Raw genomic sequence first — 18,118 nt, 5'->3', positions numbered from 1 at the left:
ACTAAGGGAGCATGGGGAATACTGGAGAGGGGAAGAGAGGGAGATGGAAAAAACCAGTAGGCAGATAAGAGGTAAAAAGGAGGAGACTAAAAAAAGAGGGTGAGAGAGAGAATTAGGGTAAAATCAAATTGGTAAATATAAAGGCAGAGATTGAAACCGAGCAGTTAGGTATAGTATTCATAACAGAAACGTGGCTGCAAATGCAAGACGACCCAGCACTGCTTGACTTATGCCTGCTGGTATATAAAATAACACACATCAACAGATTAGTCCTGCCTAATTATGCTTTTACCTATCCACCCTTAATTATTTATTTGTCCTTGAGATAGTCTAAATCCCTGGTTACTTACTGCACATGTATTAATTTGCTTCTTGAAGTTATTGTAATTTGTTTTCTGGTAGAAATAAGTACCTGAATATACTATGTAAACTGCTTTGAATGTAGTTGCAAAAACCACAGAAAGGTGGTATATCAAGTCCCATGTCCCTTTCCCTTTCTGTACATTATTATGTTTTATTCACTTTATTGTTTGTTTGTAAGCCATATTGAACTTGAGTCTATTTCAGGCTAATGTGGGATATAAATGTCATGAATAATAATAACTAAAAAGAAAGGAGGCTGGGTTGCCTTAATATACAAATCCTTCTTTACAGTAGAAACCATAGCTGAACATATATTCCCTTCGATTGAAATCATGGCATGGAAAATCACAGACTCAACATTAACTGATCAATTATGCAGTATATTTTTCTGCTGCCCACCTAGAAGATGGTCCATCACCAAGAAGTCTTCATGGACTTTATATCAAACATATGCACAAACTTCTCGAATGTCCTTCTATAGGTGATATCATTCTACACCTAGACAAGGAACATGATGCCAACACCAGGTTTCTAACAAACTTCCTGAACCAATGGAATTTCAAAATGGCACCAGCCACCTCATCTCATGTAAAAGGTTACCAATTAGACATACTAGCTTACAAACTCTTAGCCAATAACAACCATATAATAGAGAATCATAATTGGGCAGAGGTGCCATGGCAAAAACAGAGAACTGAGGACACCACACACTGCTCTAACTAGAGGAAAAGTGGACAGCCATAGCTTCTGGTCAACAGCGATGAATGACCAAACAAACATAATAGCTGCTTACATTCACTTCATGAGAAATTGAGACAAACTAAGTGGAAACACACTAAACAAAATAGCATCATTCAAATTGAAAACTAAGAGGAAATGACAACCCACCCCTAGTTGAATGAGGAACTATTATAGATGAAAAACCGTGCAGGAAACTGGAAAGAAAATGGTCCAAAACCAAATCAGACATGAACAAAACCACATGGAGGAAAGCCCTAAACAAGTACAAACACACCATAGAAAGAACCAAATCCGAGTACTATAGCATATACGTGCGCCTAGAAAAAAAAATATGAACTAATAAAAAACGTACTGAACACACAAACTCTGCTAACATCAAACGAAAAACCACCAACAGTTGACGAGCTTGCACAATATTTTGAAGAAAAAATCATAAAAAGAAGATCAAACACTAGCAGCATTACAAATAACACTCATAGATTTCCTATACAAATGTGAAATTAATGAGGACCATATCAAGGCAGACAGAATCTGGTCCTCCTTTACATAAGTGTTACCATACTCAGAAAGACCGAAGGCCCATCAAACCCATTATCCTGTTTCCAACAGTGGCCAATCCAGGTCACAAGTACCTGGCAAGATCCCAAAACAGTACAATACATTTTATGCTGCTTATCCCAGAAATAAGCAGTGGATTCCATTTTAATAACGGCTTATGGACTTTTCTTTTAGGAAGCTATCCAATCCTTTTTTTAAACACCCCACTAAGCTTAACTGCTTTTACCACATTCTCTGGCAACGAGTTCCAGAGTTTAATTACACGATACCAACAACCAGCTGAGTTAAAGCACTACTGACAAAATATGCACACGCCAATTGCCTACTAGACAGCAGCCCAAACTACATGATGGAAAACCAACCAGATTGGTTCATCAAACGCTTAACTGAACACACAAAATACATGTTCTTGAAAGGCCATTTCCCTTCTGACAAGGGCAGCATCATACTCCAATCCCTAAAGGCGCCACCAGAAAGATCAGTGAACTCGCTAATTACAGACTAGTGGCATCAATGCCACTGCTGACAAAAACAATGGAGGGACTAGTAGCACAACAATTAATGGAATACCTAACGCACTACTCAGTCCTTCACAGCTCTCAATCAGGCTTCAGACCATGCTATAGCACTGAAACAGTCATAACCATCCTGATAACAAAATTCAGAAGAATAATAAGCCAAGGCCAGTCAATACTGCTACTACAATTTGATATGTCAAGTGCCTTCGACCTAGTAGATCACACAATACTAATGACCCTGCTCGACAACATAGGAATAACTGGCGCAAGTAGCATCCTGGTTCAGTGGTTTTCTAAGAACTAGATCCTACCTTGTCCAATGAATTTTCAGCCTCCTGGATCCCTAAAGGTGGGGTCCTTCAGGGTTCCTCGATATCCCCGATATTATTCAATGTCCTGATGGCTCCACTTGGCAAGAAACTGGAAAAACTGGGTTTAAACTCATTCATATACGCAGACAATGTCACCATCTACATACCTTTTGTATATTCCTTCCTATACTACACCTGTAATATGGTAGTAGGCCTGTAATATGGCCTTGCTAGCCTTGCTGTCTTCAGCATATTTTTAGTTTATTCCTGCAGCTGCATGTAAGTTACAGTGCTTTCTCAGGAAATGGAAAGTACATGTCACAGTAACAGGAGGAACTGAGGCTATGCGGCCTATATATGGCAGGTACAATTGGATATAACCTTGGTGGTGATGAGAGACTGAGGACCCTCCAAAGGAGGAGTTATTCCTGTCAGATAGAAGGCCACCAGGTGTTTTATAATATCTACTTGCTTGCTACATTTGTTTTTGTTTTTGTTACATTTGTACCCCGCGCTTTCCCACTCATGGCAGGCTCAATGCGGCTTACATGGGGCAATGGAGGGTTAAGTGACTTGACCAGAGTCACAAGGAGCTGCCTGTGCCTGAAGTGGGAATCGAACTCAGGAAATGTCAAATGGGCAAGAGATCCTGGTGAGTGAGTTAAGAGAAGACAGAGGAAAACAGAAACCAGAGCCTGAGATCGATTTGATTTGATAAGTAAAATGACCAGACAACAAAAGGCAGAAAAAAATTATTTTCTATGTTGTGATTAGAGTATATCAGATTTGAAATATGTATCCTGCCAGAGCTGGTGTTAGACATGGTTGGGGCCCAGGGCAGAAATTTGGGAGGGGACCCCAAAGCCCCCTACCAGGCCATGCCTTCTTCAGCTTCCAGCAGGCTTACACCTCTCTCTGGCCAGGGGACAGTTGTCCTAGTTGTACTCCCTTAACACCATTCCTGGCATGTGTGATCTTTATATTTTGAACCGTATAGGAGGAAATGCAACTCTTTCTATTTCTTTGGTGTGGCTTCTTGTGGTTTTGGTTTAATACAGGTTTATCATTTTTGGTCAGCTATTATGTATTTGTCATTTGTGTTCTGTGTGTGCATGACCGAGGTATTCTGTTAACATGAATTTTCTATGTAGCATTCTGTAGTAATTTGGCTTGTTCAGGTTTCCCGATAATGGAGAGGATATTTATGAGGGGGGAGGAGGGGAAACTGGTTTTGTTGATCCTTGTTATGTACTGTTTGTGATTTATAAAGCAACAGTTGTACAGAATATTGTTTCTTTTTATACTTTAATAAAATGATTTTAAATATAAAATCATAACTGTTTGAGACTTGAGCAGATGGGATCAGACAGCTTGTGGGGACAGGGACAAACTTTGTCCCCATGTCATTCTCTACTCCACATCCCTGTTAGGCAGTCTTTGAGATTCTGCCTCCAGAAACTGTCATTAGGAGTTTTGTAGTAGAGTGTATGGTCATCAGGTTCTAGCTCTAAATCTCTGTACTTTTCTGAAGATGGAGAAACAGAAAAAATTGCAAAAGAGTTTCTTGTTTAAAGCACCATTTTTTTTCTTATTCTTTTCATCCTATCTTTTCTTCTGTTAACTAGGGAGAAGAGATTCTACAGGAGCTGCTAAGACTGCCCCAGCGTGGAGTCGTGTTAAGGATTGTAGTCAACCCTCCTAGCTCTCCAGGGCAGAAGAATGACCTTCAAGCGTTGACACAGAGTGGTAAGATCATTACCATGTAGGTCTGTTTGGCTCTGTCTGGATGATGGACCTAGCTTGGATTCCTTGGGCAGGCTGAGGCTGGGGGTCCTGTAAAGAGAGACAAGAAAGAAATTGGTTATCACACCGCAGCAAAAATATATGAGTGGGATTCAAGGTGCACATCTGCTGGTTTCTCGAAGAGCCATGGTCTATGACCTCTTACCAAGGATTGTTGCAGATAGCTGAGCCTAGGTAGGTTGTTGAGGCCTAATCAAGTGTAAAAGCCCCTGATTGCTGTCTGTGAAGCCATTGCACCTCTACTTCTGACACCCTCCCTTTTTCATCAGTAGTGAGTGTGGTGAAGGCACAGAGATGGTTGCCTCAGGTGAAATGAAAATGTTTCCACCTATTTTTCTCAACTACATTTCCCCTTCAGGGTTTTCTCTTTGATTCCCAGAGTATGTGGTTTTGGTTTTTTTTTTTTTTTTTTAATTTCAGCGAAAAAAAATAGATGATAGTTTTGTTTGAAGTTTTCTCCAGCATGCACACTTTCTAAAAATTTTGTCCGCTGCTTTCCACATAGGGGCTCTGATCCGTGTGGTGGAGTTGCCAAAGCTAACTGGTGGTGTTCTCCACACCAAGTTCCTTGTGGTGGATGGGAAGCATATGTTCATCGGCAGCGCGAACATGGACTGGCGATCCCTAACCCAGGTTAGAGAAGGGTGGGCCTTTCATTCTGAGGGCTTAAATGACAGATACAGAGAGAGAAAGAGGTCACAGCCAACTTTCTAATGTAGGGATGGCCAAAACCAGTCCTTCTGAGGCTGTAGGTGGATCTGGTGTTCCAGTTCATATCTCCACTCCTATCCTGTTCAATCTCCTTTTATGTCATCCCTTGCCTCAGTACACCTGGGACTTAATGAACTACTATTATCCTAAATGGATGACATCCTGCTTCTCTTACCAATGACAAAATATTTAAACACACATGAATACAAGTGTATTGCTTCTTCAGCTTATTGAGAGTGGAGTAGTCTCATATATAACACACGATAAAGATTATTTGATTTTTCACCCAATGACTGGGTGTATTATCTGTGTGTATTGTCTAATCATTGACTTAACCTCCACCACCCTTTGCTAATCTTATATATGAAAATATATTTCTGTTTATCAATATGCTATCATCTAATTTTATGCAGCACTTAGCTTGAACAAGTTGGTGCTCTTAAAACCCCGACAGGTCCCCGTTTCGTGGCTACTTTTTCAAGGGGGAGTCACCAGTTCTAAAACCAAAAACAAGATGCAGCACAAAGTTACTTACAAAATTGTTCTAAAAGGCATATTAGTTGTATAATTACTTGTATTCTAAATAAAAATGCTGGTGGCTTACCAAGTAACTGTCTCAAGTGCAACTGCAGCATTACTCTGTCTCTCTCAAAATGGCCAGGGCATCTTTTTGTTAATGCTCAGCCGTGCCAGCTGATTATGAAGCTAACTTCAAAATAAAAGTCCTTAACAAAGACAGGCACTAAGTTTAACATAATTTTTTTTCAATGTTTTTCAATTTTCTCTATTTCCTAATATATAGAAAAATCTTTTGATATGTTAAAACTTTTGCCACAAACAAATGGTCAACTAAGGAGTGTTTGCTTGAGACATACAAGATGAATATCAACAGTGGTAGTTTTCCACACTAGTCTCAGACAGGGCACAAGCCTTTTATTTTGTTAGAAGTCTTTGTTAAGGACTTTTATTTTGAAGTTAGCTTCATAATCAGCTGGCACGGCTGAGCATTAACAAAAAGATGCCGTGGCCATTTTGAGAGAGACAGAGTAATGCTGCAGTTGCACTTGAGACAGTTACTTGGTAAGCCACCAGCATTTTTATTTAGAATACAAGTAATTATACAACTAATATGCCTTTTAGAACAATTTTGTAAGTAACTTTGTGCTGCATCTTGTTTTTGGTTTTAGAACTGGTGACTCCCCCTTGAAAAAGTAGCCACGAAACGGGGACCTGTCGGGGTTTTAAGAGCACCAACTTGTTCAAGCTAAGTGCTGCATAAAATTAGATGATAGCATATTGATAAACAGAAATATATTTTCATATATAAGATTAGCAAAGGGTGGTGGAGGTTAAGTCAATGATTAGACAATACACAGAGATAATACACCCAGTCATTGGGTGAAAAATCAAATAATCTTTATCGTGTATTATATATGAGACTACTCCACTCTCAATAAGCTGAAGAAGCAATACACTTGTATTCATGTGTGTTTAAATATTTTGTTATATTTTGATGCTCGACAGAGCACAGGCACAATTGTTTGTTTTGTCTCTTACCAATGACAGCATCAAACATAGGTCCAACTCAGTCTGCAATGAGTGCTATGGATCCTCAGAAGCTTAGCCGAGATTGGGTGGTGGGGCTGGTGGTTGAGAGGCGGGACTAGTGCTGGGCAGAATTCTACGGTCTGTGCCCTGAAAATGGCAGATACAAATCAAGGTAAGGTATACACAAGAAGTAGCACATATGAGTAGCACATTTGCTGACCAGTGCTTTCTTGAGTCCTGATGTCCTGCATGTTCCTTTAATCGAAACTGAGCTCAGTTTCACTTAAAGGAACGTGTAGGACGTCAGGACTCAAGAAAGCACAGATCAGTGCGAACATGGTGCGCCGGAGACCAGCGCTGAAGAAGATTTCAGCTGGCAGGGGTTGGGGACCCCTGCCAGTAAAAGTACCTTGCAGTGGTGGTGGTGGGGGGGGGGGAGGGGAGGGGCAGAAGTGGCAGGGGAGGGGCAGTGGCTGGAGGAGGCGGGCTACAATGTGCCCCCCCCCCCCCCCCCACTTTGCGCTCTGGACCCCCTTCCCGCCAAGGTCTGTCTATGCCACTGTCTGCTCTCCCGACGCCAAAACCCTGGCTATGCTTCTGGTTCCAGTACCTAGCTCTATCACACAGCTACAGCAGCCCCATGTAGGACTTATCTGTCTCGGTCGCTTTTCTGGAAAGAATGAACTGGCCAACTGGATAGTACAGCTTTCCAGTCACTATAGTGCACACCTGTAGTAGCAGTGTGTACACTGCTACTTCCACAGCAGAATGGATGACTCGCACCAGTCACCTGTTTTACGCAGCCACTATGGTTACCTGTCTTACACAGGCTCTACAGATCTGCTGTTCTGTGGAACTCTGAGGTTTACTAAATAGGTAATCCAATCTCAATTTCATAGCTGCATTACCTACTTTGTGCATTTGTGTTTGAAGTTTCAAGTGTTCCTACCCTAAGGATAGTGTTTTACAGCTGTCAGCGGCAATTTTTCTTCCTGATTATGGGACCCTTTGATACAAAGGAATCTCCTTTAATCATTCAAATTTTAGCATTTTACCTTTTTTTTTTAATTTCACTGTTTTCTTCAGGAGTGGAAAGAAGTCCAGTTGGGGATCTCGTACCTTTACGTCTGTTTTCATTGTCCTTAGCCTGTGCCTTATGGAGATATAGCTGGAAGGAATTTGAACAGAACTTCTGTCTGTTGACACAATTCTAATTTATAATATTCTTCAGCATTCCACCTTGAGCTTTCCTGTAATTTTACATTTCTTTACACCTTTTTCTTTATGGACCTATATCTCTCTTGGTGGGACTAGCATACTAAGGAACCTTTCAACGAAATCCAGCTTTAGCCTTTGCTTTCTCTCTTTCTTCTTTCAATCTTCTGATCCCACCCTTGTTAAATACTACTTTGCTACATCCTACTGGTTCTGGATTTGTCAAGTATGGATGAAAAGGAATGTAAAATTATGTCTTGTCTGATCATTTTCTCTCTTTTAGTCGTACTGGACCAGTCCAGACACCCATCCTGGTTGATTTTGTTTCTTCTATAGGGGTCTTTTCCTATTTCTTTTGTCTCTTGCCTCCTGTTTTTCAACATTAAACATCACAGTTTTACACACCTCCTGACGAGTGTGACCTTTTATTCTTGCCTATTCCATGTTGACCAACATTTTGTTTATAAGCACAAATGCTGGGCTATTTGAAATACTGAACATTGTATGGCTGCATGATACCCTTAAGGGAGGTGAGTCACAAAAATACCTACTTTTTTTTTCTCTGTCTCCATCCACTGGTCAATAGACATAACCCACTGGTTCTGGATTGGTCCAGTAGGACTAAAGGAAAGAAAATTATCAGGTAAGACATAATTTACCGTAACCCAAAAGAGGCAAAACAAATGGAGTCAAGATCGTAAAGGATTTTGGCCCATATTCCCCTATTCTCCTTTAATATACATAGCACTACCTCTGCGGAGAACAGTGGCTATCTTATGTTTTCTCTTTTCTTCTGTAAACCCAAAGGGGCTACCTTGTTTATTCCATCATGCAGTATCTGTTCCCAAGCATCCACCAAACTCTATACTGACAATCCCTGGTTACCTGATGATTTTCCTTCCAAATAAGCCAAAATTTCTCTTTAACCACATTACCTCAGGTACTAAAGTAGTTTTCTCATTTCTCTCAAACTTCCTTCCTATGCGCTGAAAAGTAAAATTCACAATTTTATGATCAGACCATGGTCCATCCTACAGAATTTTGGAGGAAATCCATTAATTAAATTAATTAAATCCTCAATCTGTTAATTCTTTAGAAGCAGATCTTAACTTTAACATATTACCCCTACTATGACTCGCACCCTGTACTAACTGTACAAACTCAAAACCACTTCTGCGTATGTGTGTTTATTGATGCCTCTGCAGCCTAAACAGCAAGTCGGAGCACAGGGAGAAGGTGTGTGTGTGATGCCAGTTGTCATGCTCTTAAAGTGGTCACCTTTATGGATTGTGGTGAAGATGCTTAAGAATTTTGGTATTAAAAAAAAAAAAAAAAACAGTTTCCTTTTTGAAAACTAGATGATTGAAGCCCTGTCAGCTTTTGCTCCATCTCTTTCTCTCCTCCTGCCCCCACCCCATTTTCTTGTGACAGCAGTAAATCTTGGTTTTCTGTGGTGAATTTACAGGTGAAGGAGCTAGGAGCCACCGTCTACAACTGTAGCTGCCTGGTAAAAGATCTGCAGAAAATCTTTCAAGCCTATTGGGCCTTAGGGGTGCCCAATGCCTCCATTCCATCCCCATGGCCAGAAGAATACTCAACATCTTACAACAAGGACACACCCCTGGCAGTGACGCTGAATAGCACCTCCTCCCAAATCTACCTATCTGTAAGTCACGGCTGCTAGCCAGCTTGGAATGGGTTTAAAATACTGGAATTCATGAAAGCAAAATTAAAATCGGCACCTTTTTGTTTTTAACGGAGTCCCGGAAGAACAGAAAGATAGTTAGTTCTCTTGAAGTTACACACAGTAAGACAGTGACAAAGCTGGGGATTAGAATTGAGACCCAGGGCGAGAATGGCTCACCCTGACAAACCATCTAACTTGTGCAGCAAGTGTGGCCATAAGTTACACCAACTTTCCCTTTGAAAGATAGATAGATATAGATATATATAATAAAATATAGGACTTTAAAATATAGGACTCTACTGCATGTGTATTTGTACATACAGTAGAGTCTCAACTGACCTTTGGTTATCTGATGCTTTGGATTATACAAGAGTCTGTACTCCACTCCCTCCTGCCTGAATGTCAAGGCAGTACTCCACCACCACCACACTCGCAGCATCCCTCCATCTCACCCCCCCCCCCCCAACAGTAAAAGCTGTGCCTCTTGGAACCCCTCCCCCCACCCAAGTTCCTTCTTCCCCACCCACCTGAACAGTAGCAACTGCACATCCTGCTCCCCCCCCCCCCCCCCCCCACTCCAGGCCTACCTTAGTGCCTCTGGTGGTCTACTGGTAAAGTCAGGAGAGGAGCATTTCCCAGTAAATGGTAACACCTCCCCGCACCTATGCCCGTGAACGCCTTCACTCAAATTGGGTAAAGTTTTGCACTTACAGCTGTATTCATATTTTTTTCCTGGATATAGTTCAAACAAGTTTTTTAAAAATTCCACCCATAAACCTTTATTTTCTGTGTATAAATTTACCGCCACAAGTGATTGGCCTGGGGGTTCACAAAGAGTTAGGGATAGAGCTGATTTCTGATTGCACCTCTCAAGATATTTATGGATACTTGGTTTGGGGCTGTAACTGCTAGACCCCTCCTCTCCCTCCTTCCCTCCCTTGAATCTCATTATCTTCTGCATTTCCTCCTGTTCCGTTATTTGGCCTCCACTAGAAAAGATAAAGAGAGTGTTTCGATGAGGTTTCAGAAATAATTTAGGAAAGCAATATCAGCCTGTTCCTGGACATTCTGTCTGAGAAATGGTACTGTTCATTCTCTTTAAGATGTAACAATATACCACGTCTCATTTTTTTAATCAGTGCTCTTTAGAAGATGCTGCCAAATTAAGAAACTACACAAAACGTAAAGAATGTTCTGTGTTTAGAAAGCTTCATCATTCCATAGTCTGAAAAGTAACTGAACATAAGGCACTGGCTGCGAGCATGTGATTAATGAACAATACCGAGGACTGAAAGGAGAAAAGTCTGACCCTCCCAAATTCTCTTTGCTGTCTTCCAGAGTGCCCCACCTGCTCTCTGTGCCCAGGGACGAACAGAGGACCTCCAGGCCATTCTCAGTATTATTGATGATGCCAGGGTCTTTGTCTACGTGGCCGTGATGGATTACATCCCAACCATGGAGTTCTCACACCCCAAGAAGTTTGTCTTCTCTCTTTCTGCTCTGTTGTCATCACAGCAGCTGGCTCTGCCCCACCTCCAATCACTTTCATTTTCTGGAGCTCAAATCTGGTCACCATCTGCCCTCTAAGACCCTATTTCGCCCTCTTTGCTCTTAGGTATTGGCCAGAGATTGACGACCACCTGCGTAAGGCAGCCTATGAGAGGAAAGTGCACATCCGGCTTCTGATCAGCTGCTGGCACCACACTGAACCATTCATGTTTCCCTTTCTGAGGTCTCTGGCTGCCATGAGAGATAACAAGACTCATTATGACATTGATGTGGTAAGAGCCTTCCAAACTACCTGCAGAGTTCCCTAGTACCTGTGAGTCTGCCCGTAAGGCTGTCCAGTGTTACAGCCATAAATGAGGCTCCCCAGTATTTGGAGCTCCCACACTCTTTGCAATGCTCCCTGATACTATAGTGCTCCAGTATGAATAATTGTACCTCAGAGCTCTCTAACACCTCTGTGTGATTTGATGATTGCAAACAGCAGCTGAATGGTACCAAAATGTGAGGCCTGTTAGCCAGCAGATACAAGGCATTGAATAAATGTAATACTTTTTCAGGGTTTAATTATGCATCTGTCTATGTGTGACTTGTTTTGTTCTTTTCTCTTGTTTTTTTTTTTTCTGTCAGAAACTCTTTATAGTCCCCACGACTGCAGCACAAGCCAGAATCCCATATGCCAGGGTTAACCACAACAAGTATCTGGTGACGGATAAAGTGGCTTACATTGGTGAGTAGCACCAGAATGTAACTTGAGGGCAGGAACTCTCCTGAGCTGGTAATTCACTGAGCTGTATCTAGCCCATGCCCTTCTTTCCATACTAGTTGGGTGGGCTTGCCATCCTCACACCTATTTGGTAGGTCTTTCACATGAGAGTGATGGTGTATGTAGTGGGATCCCTGGCCTCTGACATATTAGAATGTCAAGGCATGTGGCACCACTGTTCTCTCCTCTGGTCACTGTGCACACTGGAATGTGTACATCCCCATTTTTAAATGTCCTCTTCGAATTCTGTGAAAAGTGAGTCGGGTTTTCTCATCTCTTCCAGCAAAACATTTGGGGTTTAATATCGTAATAGCTCTTTAACTCTGGCTGAAGTGGCAGCACTGCATGACTTCTGAAGAAAATGTAATAGATTATTCTACTACTACTACTTATCATTTCTATAGCGCTACTAGACGTACGCAGCGCTGTACACTCATGTTTACATCTCCTTGCTGCCGTATACCAAAATAGGGTTCAGGTAGTTTATGACATAGTTTAAGCTATCCGTTAAAGCTCAAAATCCAACAGTATAATAAAATAGAACAACATTCAAACATAGGCCCAATTCTCATTCCCATCCTCGCTCCAACCCTGACCCCCCCTCCCCCCCCCCCCACTCTCACAGGGTAAAGAGAAAACTAAAACCCACCTTCGCTTCTGCCCCAAAAACCATGGAGGAAGGGGTCAGTTGTATAAAGTGTGGGCCGATGCTTTCTTTGCAGTAGTACAGTCCCAAGTCGGCTGCAGTCTGCTGAGACAGTGACATTTTTCTGTGCTCTCTGTGGACACGTCACTCTGCAGAAAGGTCATGTGTGCTCCATTCCTAACTTTTTCTAAGCAGGTAACACAACATTCAAGTACAACCACAAGATCCTATAAATCAGAAATATTTACCAAACAAATATGTTTTCAAAGCTTTTCGAAAATTTAAATATGTACCTATACTCTGAATTTGAATTGGTTGAGAATTCCATAATTTCGTAGCATAATAATTCAAAGAACTATCATGATAACGTTTAACACGGATCTTATTAACATCTGGAAAACCAAAATTTAAAAAATAACTTGATCAAGTTGATGAACAGTTAGACTGATAAGTCATCAGAGAGACATGATCCAAGGGGCAACAACCATAAATAATTTTAAATGTCAGACAAGCCACCTATTCGAGCTTTTATGGACAACCAATGTAAATCTTTTAGCAGTGAAATGGCATGATCGAATTTCTTACTACAAAAAAATCGGTTTAGCAGCACAGTTCTGTAAAAGATTGCAGCCTAGCTTGAAATGTCTGAATGCCTGCATATAGGGCACTAGTACAGTAGTCAACCTGGGGCAAGATAATTGCTTGAACCAAAACTCTAAACTGTTCAGGGGGGAAAAAAAGACCTTAATTCCCTCAGCTGTCGTAACTTTTAAAAAGTTCTTTTTACTCAAACTTTTAATCTGACATTCCATTGTCAAATGTGAGTCTAGTATAAATCCAAGAACGCTGGAAGACGTTTCAAAGCCCATGCATTCCCCTGTCTTAAGTGTAGTTCTTTCAGAGAATATTCACCATGGAAGTGCTAAAGTGATTTTGGTTAGTGAAGAGGTGTTATAAACCGTGGGTTCGGACGTGGGTTTCAGGGTGCTCTGAGTTCTGCCTTAGCAACCCAAGGGCGAAGGAGCCCAAGCTGGGAATGGAACCTGGGTTATCTGATTAGTGAAGCAGACAACAAAATTGCTGTATTCTCCTTATACCAGTAATCCCCAATCCTGGTCCTGGAGGCACTCCAGCCAGTCAGGTTTTCAGGATACCCACAATGAACATTCAGGAGAGAGATTTGCATGCACTTCCTCCAGTGCACACAAATCTACTTCACGAATTTTCATTGTGGATATAGTCTGAGGTGCTCCAGGACCAGGTTTGTGAGCCACAGCTCTATACACACTCTCTCTTTGAGACCTGTTTATTTTCTTCATCAGCTGTAGGGGTTCTGGGGTGGGGGTGGGGGGTAAGACTTTTTTCACATATAATAATCTCTCTATATAAAAGGCAAAACCAACGTTCTATGAAGCCTCCAGCCGGAAGTGTGAAGGGGGCGAGATATCCGGTTTCCCTATGAGTGTCTGCCCCGCCCTCTCTGTAACACAGTCAGTGAAGGAAAACAGCAGAGCACGAAATCAAATCGCTGGCTCTGTAACAGTGAAGGACTCAGAGGGGGGAGGGGAGAGAGGCCAGAGGGCAGGGACACATACACTCCCACATGCACACAGAAGAAAACATTGCTAGCCCCCGTTTCATTTGCATCAGAAACGGGGCTTTTTTACTAGTAATTTATAATAACGATTTATTTATAAGCCATTTTTCAAGGAAATAAAAACATCAAGGCGGCATACGAAAGTACGCAAGACATTAACACTTCCATTTTGTTTTCTCTAGGTACCTCGAACTGGTCTGGAGACTACTTCGTCCAAACAGCAGGATCCGCTCTGATTGTGAATCAGACAGGCGTAGCGACAGCCAGTGATGGCCAGGCGATGGTGCAGAAGCAGCTGCAGGACGTGTTTGAGCGGGACTGGAACTCGGAGTACAGCAGAGAGATCAGCAGCTTCAGTCAAAATAAGTGCAAAGCACGATGACAGGGTGACACTCATAAAATCGTGCCTTGCCATGAGAAATAAGCATTAACTAGAATCCCTTGATAAGACATCAGTAGCACATTGCTGGCCAGGTCAGGGTTTCTGGGGTCTTTGTGCTGTGCACTGAATGCATTTACATACTCTGATTTGTGCCTCTTCCAAAGCTCCATCTGTGCATTGAGCTAGCCTTTTTTAGGTGAAGGTGTTTTTAAGATGAGTAGCAGCAGCAGTAGGAGGCTGTAGTGAGCTTTCCATGTGTCTCTTGGGTTAAACTGTTAAAGAACAGCTTAAAACATGAATATAATGTACATGTTTTTTGCATAATGAAATTGATGGGAAGGAAAGTGTACTTTTTGTTTAAGGGCTAAACAGCTGCTGCACCAGAAACATAAATTCATACAGGAAAGGATGCCATTAGATTTTGTTTGTTTTTCTAACTAAAAGTAAAATTTGAGGTATGAAACTGAGGCTTCTTTGAAGAAGACTGAAATGTATATGTGTGTGTATGTCTATCCAGTAGATCTAGATATAGATAGACTGTGTGTGTGTGTCCAATAGATATAGATATGCAAATGTGTGTGCATCAAGGAGGTTTAATGACACGAGATGGCATAAACCTATCTGGGCTGAAGCCAGTGGGCAGAGCTTGCTGCCATATTGATATGTCTAAACCAATAGCTAATGCTATTGAAAACAATAGTTGACGTGTGAGGTTTATTTTGTCTTGCATTCTTTCCTTTAGGGGGGAGTTTTTGAGGGGTCTGTGAAGGTGGGGGAAGGTTCTTGCCCACCAACAAGAAAGGAACTGTCAAAAAGCCTGCCATGAAATTTGTGGATAACACTTGGGGAACAGAAAAAAAAAACAGAAAGCCAAAAGGTTTAATCTTTGCTGGTTTCGCAGACAGATGGCATTGATTTTCCCTGTTTTGATCGTCCTACCAAAAGTCATTTGCATTTCATGATGCTGCTTTCTAGAAAACTTCAAGGTGATACAAGCAAAAGAACACAGCTGTAAAGAAACTGTTTACCTTCCAGGTTTGAGTTTTATTGAAGTTTTGTTATTCCTTGGTAAGAAAAATACATCTTAAGGCCTGTTTACCAGTGCATATAGCCGGGTTGCACTTATGAAATGAAACCTTTTAAGTACAATAGCAAACACTTATGTGTGGTCCATCTGTAAAAAGGAAAAAAGGCCTAAAACTGTTCCAGTTGGATAGGCAGTGCCTTAAAAGGTGGAGGATAATGGATTTAGACACTTGACAGCCGAAATCTAGAGAGCAGTATGGCTGCAGTGTAAGAGTAGATGAATGCTTTAGCGCTCGAGGAGAGGCTCGTGGGCTAACTGCTGCTGGTGTTATAGCAAAAGCGGCAACCTATGGCCCAGGTTCCTCTGTCTATCCCAGGATTAGACTCCAACCACCCGATGCAAAGCTCTTTCCCAGTTAAAATCACTTGTGGCAACCTAAGTGCAGGCTAAATATTGACCGGCAAGCTTCCATCTTCCTCTCTGCGACTCTGCTCATTGTCTTGCACACAGAATCCCCCTTCCTTCTGGAAGCCTTTCATCACTCCACATGCTCTCTGACAGCTTTTTTTATTTCTTTGAAATCATCTCATATGCAGTTTCTCTGTGTACATGCATATGCTGCACAAGCCGCATTATTTCTAAATATAACTGAGATAAAATAACAATGAACAATGACAATATGGATGCAACAGCTGATAGTTTGTTTTGGACATACCAAGATGGCGGCTGCTGAGGGAACTGGCTTCAGTCTTGTGATGCCATGCTGTCTCCCATCCTTAAACCTGCTTGGTGTGTATCTATATCATAATATATGTGTATAAAATATCAGCTTATCTGTAAGAATAGGCAGACCCCATCTAATGCAGTCAATGGTTGGATGCCATATATTTTTTTTTAGGTACTTTAATGCAGATTCATTTCTAACGTGGTCAGAGAATTGAATAATTTCTGACACCAGTTATATGTTTGGTTCCCTCACTTGATTATTGAGTTTCAGATATCTTTGATGCCAGTGTCTGCGGTATATGGAGTCTGTGTGTGTGAGTGTATGTTCTTCAAAGGCGGTTCAGGTCCATGCCTTAAATATGTGTGTATGTATAGATACTCTCTGTATCTATACATACACACGCATGAAAGGAAGTCAACAACATGGATGTAAAAATTGGTAAAAATTCACTGTATCTGTTGATTTCCACCTTTTCTGAGTGTATACATAAAATCTCACTCATACAGGGGACTATATTGTATTAATTAGTTGGTGTTTATTTGAAAAAAATGGAGAAAAAAGCCCTCAGAAACCGTAGGCCAATCGCCTGAAGGTTTTGAGCGTGGTTAAAGATGATCTTACATCGGCTTATAACACACGCTACAGTTCAATCATTGGGCCAAAAAACTCCATTTAAAAAAGGGGCTCAAAAAGAATTATTAATCGCCTCAATACTGTGTAGTGAATAAACAAAATAAGTATCTTTCAATTGAATTTATCAATAGAATAAATTTCTTTCAATAAGTTTTGTGAATTCATCAATAGAATAAATTTCTTTCAATAAGTTTTGAATCATGCAATGCTTTTTCAAAAGAATGTCTCAACCACATATCAGAAAAAGTAACACTTAGCTTTTGAATTGTGTTGAGACCAGGCACTCATCGCTGTCCGTTATTGAGTTTCAGATATCTTTGATGCCAGTGTCTGCGGTATATGGAGTCTGTATATGTGAGTGTATGTTCTTCAAAGGCGGTTCAGGTCCATGCCTTAAATATGTGTGTATGTATAGATACTCTCTGTATCTATACATACACACGCATGAAAGGAAGTCAACAACATGGATGTAAAAATTGGTAAAAATTCACTGTATCTGTTGATTTCCACCTTTTCTGAGTGTATACATAAAATCTCACTCATACAGGGGACTATATTGTATTAGTTGGGCAGTATAAGGAGGTGGTTTATAGTGAAATGAATTTTACTAGGGTATAATAGCTCTATAGTAGAGACCAGTAGAGAGAGGGTGTGACTTTTTGCATACATGGCACTCTGACCAGGGAACATTTTATTAGAGAATTGTTGGATAAACAGTAAGAAGAACGTTAATAATGCAGTGGGCGAAAAATCTTAATATTCTTAAATAAAAGTTGAATTGAACATGGACTAGTTTGTTTTTCTTTTCCAGTGGCTAATATGGATGACAGGAATACTAATTTTGCTCTAGGGAACACCTCCTATCCACCTAGGATGGAAATCTCTTTAGAGTGTAATACCTTGATAAATATGCATGCAGCCACCTCTGGAGTGGACAGGATGGTAGCACAGCACTGCATGAAGGGCCATAGAGGGGAAAAGGAACCCATATTATCAGTACTACAGGGAGATAAAGTGACTTGTTTCAAGATTAAACGGAGCCAGGGCTTAGAACTTAAGTACAGGGATAGAAAGTGGATTCACTCCCAGGTCACATGTAGTCAGCTGGAGCCGGCGATTAGAGGTTGTGAACCTGTACATTTTGGATTCAATGACACAACTCCTGGGAGTGGCAGGCAGCGTTTTGGTCATGCTTCTGACCGTGTCTTGCTTATCCCCTGACACACAGTGGAGTAACACGGCAGCATTTTAAAAATTAATTTTATTGTTGTGTGCGGTATTACTACAGCAGGTTTGGTCGCATGCTCACTGATTGGGAAGCGATCCTTCTTATTGTGCGACATTCTGGCCTGCCTGGGTTGCGGGCTGCATGAGAAGCA

At 41.3% G+C, this 18,118-nt stretch overlaps 1 protein-coding gene across 2 annotated transcripts in view; it reads left to right on the top strand.

The window, feature by feature from the left end:
- The window catches only part of PLD3 (phospholipase D family member 3), a 41,819-nt gene extending 24,291 nt beyond the window's left edge, over nt 1–17,528 (top strand). For both annotated transcript variants that reach the window (XM_030217812.1, XM_030217810.1), the window contains exons 6-12: nt 4,117–4,237; nt 4,800–4,927; nt 9,234–9,434; nt 10,794–10,933; nt 11,071–11,236; nt 11,592–11,691; nt 14,153–17,528. In XM_030217812.1, the coding sequence (XP_030073672.1) occupies nt 4,117–4,237; nt 4,800–4,927; nt 9,234–9,434; nt 10,794–10,933; nt 11,071–11,236; nt 11,592–11,691; nt 14,153–14,352 (1,056 nt within the window). In that variant the 3' untranslated portion in view covers nt 14,353–17,528. The remainder of the gene's footprint in view (nt 1–4,116; nt 4,238–4,799; nt 4,928–9,233; nt 9,435–10,793; nt 10,934–11,070; nt 11,237–11,591; nt 11,692–14,152) is intronic.
- The last annotated feature ends 590 nt before the right edge of the window (nt 17,529–18,118 follow it).

This window comes from Microcaecilia unicolor, chromosome 11, assembly GCF_901765095.1.
Source record: "Microcaecilia unicolor chromosome 11, aMicUni1.1, whole genome shotgun sequence".
Classification (NCBI taxonomy): Eukaryota; Metazoa; Chordata; class Amphibia; order Gymnophiona; family Siphonopidae; genus Microcaecilia; species Microcaecilia unicolor.
The sequence above is the reverse complement of the archived record's forward strand: the minus strand, read 5'-3'. Positions and strand labels throughout refer to the sequence as shown.